The sequence below is a fragment of the Frieseomelitta varia genome, unplaced genomic scaffold, assembly GCF_011392965.1.
Source record: "Frieseomelitta varia isolate USP_RPSP 00005682 unplaced genomic scaffold, Fvar_1.2 scaffold_1387, whole genome shotgun sequence".
Taxonomy (NCBI): domain Eukaryota; kingdom Metazoa; phylum Arthropoda; class Insecta; order Hymenoptera; family Apidae; genus Frieseomelitta; species Frieseomelitta varia.
Window position 1 is genome coordinate 1 of NW_025109069.1, and position 2,824 is coordinate 2,824.

The following is a 2,824-nucleotide window of genomic DNA, read 5'->3' on the forward strand; positions in this document are numbered from 1 at the left end:
CGTTCAACAACGAAGAATTATCCGATCCTTCGAGTCCCTTTTATTTCTGCTTTAATAATGTCACGTTTCGTAAACTTTTTCGTGCAATGAGATTTCGAAAAGATCTTGCACTATTCTTGCGAGTATTAGACAATCTGTAGCAATGGAATTTTTTAAAACAATTTTCAAATGATATTGTCGCAAAATTTCGTTTTCACAGTTATTCGAAAGGTCTGTCTGATGTTTATTTTGAGCGAAAATTTATTAGTGATGGTCGTTGTACAAATTTTTTAAGTAACGATGGTTTATTTTCTGATTCTCAGAATCCTTTTGTACCTAAGAAAAGTGAGAGAACAGCGGAGATCTCGCCAGAAAGGAAGACAGTAAGAAATTCAATGTTGGAACGATTTCCAAGAATGGGCAGAAGCAAGTCCGCGCCGAGTTCTTACAACTGGCTAACAAACCGTAGGTAAATAATCTGAGTGATCCAAGTTTTTGAGAACTTCTTGTCACCTTACTCTTCCTGTGTGCTGTGAAAAATTTTCAGACAAATGTCCGTAAACAGCCCACTGTCTCCATTGATGGAAGCGCCCAGTCAAGAAACGGAATGAAATATATCTCGAATCGACACGTCGCGCACAGTGGGAAAATTCGCCGTAAACCCTGGCCAAAAGCAATACATCTAAATCTAAAAGACGAATTACTGGTATAAAACCACAGTGATATAACTCTGAGCTAATAATATATTTTTGATATCAAATATTTCATGTAAAAATAAATTGTCGATTTAATAAACTACTTTACAGAATTGAAGAATCACTGAATTCTTTCGGAAAATTATCAGTCGTCGAACCTTCCTGTTACTTCGTCCAGGAAAGTCATGCAAGATTTAGTCTAGATCTTCCATTTCAAAGCGTGAAATCACTATTTCTGTAATCCAGTCGTCATGGAACGAGCTAGAAAAATACATTGTTTCATTTAGAAAAAAAAAAAACTTTGATATCTCGGAAGTTAGACAAGATTTGTGACCACCACAAGATGTTCCCCATGCTGAGACAACGTGAGTTTTACTTGAAACATATTTTTTTCTATAACGAGTAGCTTAAGAGACAATCGCGAACATTCTATTCGTCTTACTTGTTTCATCTTTTTAATTGTACACGTGCTGTTTATCAAACTAGCATTTAGATGTACAATTAGGTAAAATTCCATCGAAATCTAGAAAATCTAGAAAGAAAAAAAGATGAAGAAGTTAATAATCTTTGGTTTGGTTTTTTTGAAGCAAAGTTTAGTGAAAGAGACCATCGATCAGTCCAACGTGATTGGACCTACGTTTAGTTGTTTGCTATTATAAAATTGACTGGTGAAGGGTTTCAATTTTATAATTTTATCTGATTGTTATTGATGTAGTTTATACGACCTCAACTATATTTTAGTAGCCGTTGAATATGAAATAAATTTACTTTAGTTTAATTTAATTAAATACATGCAAGGTGATTCCTAGAAGTTTCATTTATTAAAACAGAAAAGAAAATGAGTTCCAAATTAGTACTTGAAACATTTCCTCTGTGAAACAGAATGTGTATAATCGTTCGGAATTCATCATGAACTTTCCATACATTTCCTATATGTATATTTTCTTTCAAACGTTTTCGTAGAATTTGTCGCACAACAGCCTAGTGGCTAGTAACAAATACTTAAAAAACGTTACATTCTTCCCTTGCTACTTAGACTTCTTACGGAGCTGAATGAAGCAGAAGTAGTAGGTTGGTACCATTTCGATTGAATTCGCATTGCTATGTCGATGCTGTCACCTGCGAACAAAGACAAATTTATTTTTCAAACAAAGTAAAATGCTCTTAGTTCGAAGATTTGCAGAATTTAAACATCAAGCGACTTTGAATTTCAATTTCAACGAGAAAAGAACGATCTCCGATCTCGAAAATTTCAACGTTCACGAGCAGATGAAAATTCTAATCGTGGATTTTATGGTACCTGTCGGAATTGTTGGATAAACTTTCGTGGAGAGGGTGAACGGTTTCTCGATCTCTTGGAACATCTGTTCGTTGATTTTCGTGACGTTGAACCTCGTCCCTTTCGTCAGGCTGACGTTAAGCTCGTTCAAGAAAGCAGCCCAACGTGGCTTGAAATAATCCGAGACAATTCCTGACCACTGTTTGTTCGCGTAATCTCTTATCTCCCCCCGCGGCCCCCACAACGTGATCTGGTTTCTCGCGTTGTACTCGTATAATTTCGATTCCGCGTTGTCGTCGCCCAGATCTTTCGCCATTTCCAGCCAGGTTCCCAACAAGAAGTCTTTACTCGATGCCAAGATTGCCTCGAGGTCGTCGAACAGTTCCAACAGTTGGTCAACGTGCAGTCTAAAATAAATTTCAGAAAATTACTAAGTGCGTTTAATATTGAAATCGTCACGGCCGTTAGCTCACCAATGCTATCCTGAATATTGCCCACGAATTTCTCACAAAATAAAAAACGCAACAGCTCGCAAAGCTTTTCGTGGACTACTGAAATTTATTCTGTATAGGATAGGAAAATTCCACAGATTATTTTTGTGAGAAATTTGTTGGGCTACGACGTTCGTTTTGTAAAATAGTAAATTTCGTAGGCTACATTTTACACTTTGTGGGAATTATGTGGGATTCAGATTTTTTTTTTTTTCTTTTGACATTTTGTTACATCCTTACATTAATGGGAAAGAATAGAATTTTTGGAGTGTGGAAAACAGGATGTGGGATGTAGGAACAAAATCCAGAATGTAAAACACAGAATACAAGACAAGTTAACATTGAATATGAAAAAGTGGACAGGGTATGGAATACGAAAT

General features: G+C 36.1%; 1 protein-coding gene and 1 long non-coding RNA gene across 2 annotated transcripts; one reads left to right on the top strand and one right to left on the bottom strand.

The window, feature by feature from the left end:
• Window positions 1-8: 8 nt before the first annotated feature.
• Window positions 9-792, top strand: LOC122531768. The gene is made up of 2 exons (XR_006307390.1): window positions 9-448; window positions 527-792. It is a non-coding gene; the product is annotated as an uncharacterized LOC122531768 (long non-coding RNA).
• A 681-nt stretch (window positions 793-1,473) lies between these two features.
• Window positions 1,474-2,366, bottom strand: LOC122531762 (alpha-N-acetylglucosaminidase-like). The gene is made up of 2 exons (XM_043659955.1): window positions 1,975-2,366; window positions 1,474-1,793 (listed from the first exon to the last, which is right to left on the bottom strand). The coding sequence occupies exons 1-2, from the start codon at window positions 2,267-2,269 to the stop codon at window positions 1,687-1,689; spliced, it is 402 nt and encodes a 133-aa protein (XP_043515890.1). The 5' UTR covers window positions 2,270-2,366; the 3' UTR covers window positions 1,474-1,686.
• Between the last annotated feature and the right edge of the window lie 458 nt (window positions 2,367-2,824).

Excerpts from the sequence above, each read along its gene's own strand:
- LOC122531762 (XM_043659955.1), bottom strand. The coding sequence starts at position 2,269 with ATGGCGAAAGATCTGGGCGACGACAACGCGGAATCGAAATTATACGAG. Across the intron at positions 1,794-1,974 it reads TTATCCAACAATTCCGACAG|GTGACAGCATCGACATAGCA; the intron begins GTACCATAAAAT and ends CTTTGTTCGCAG.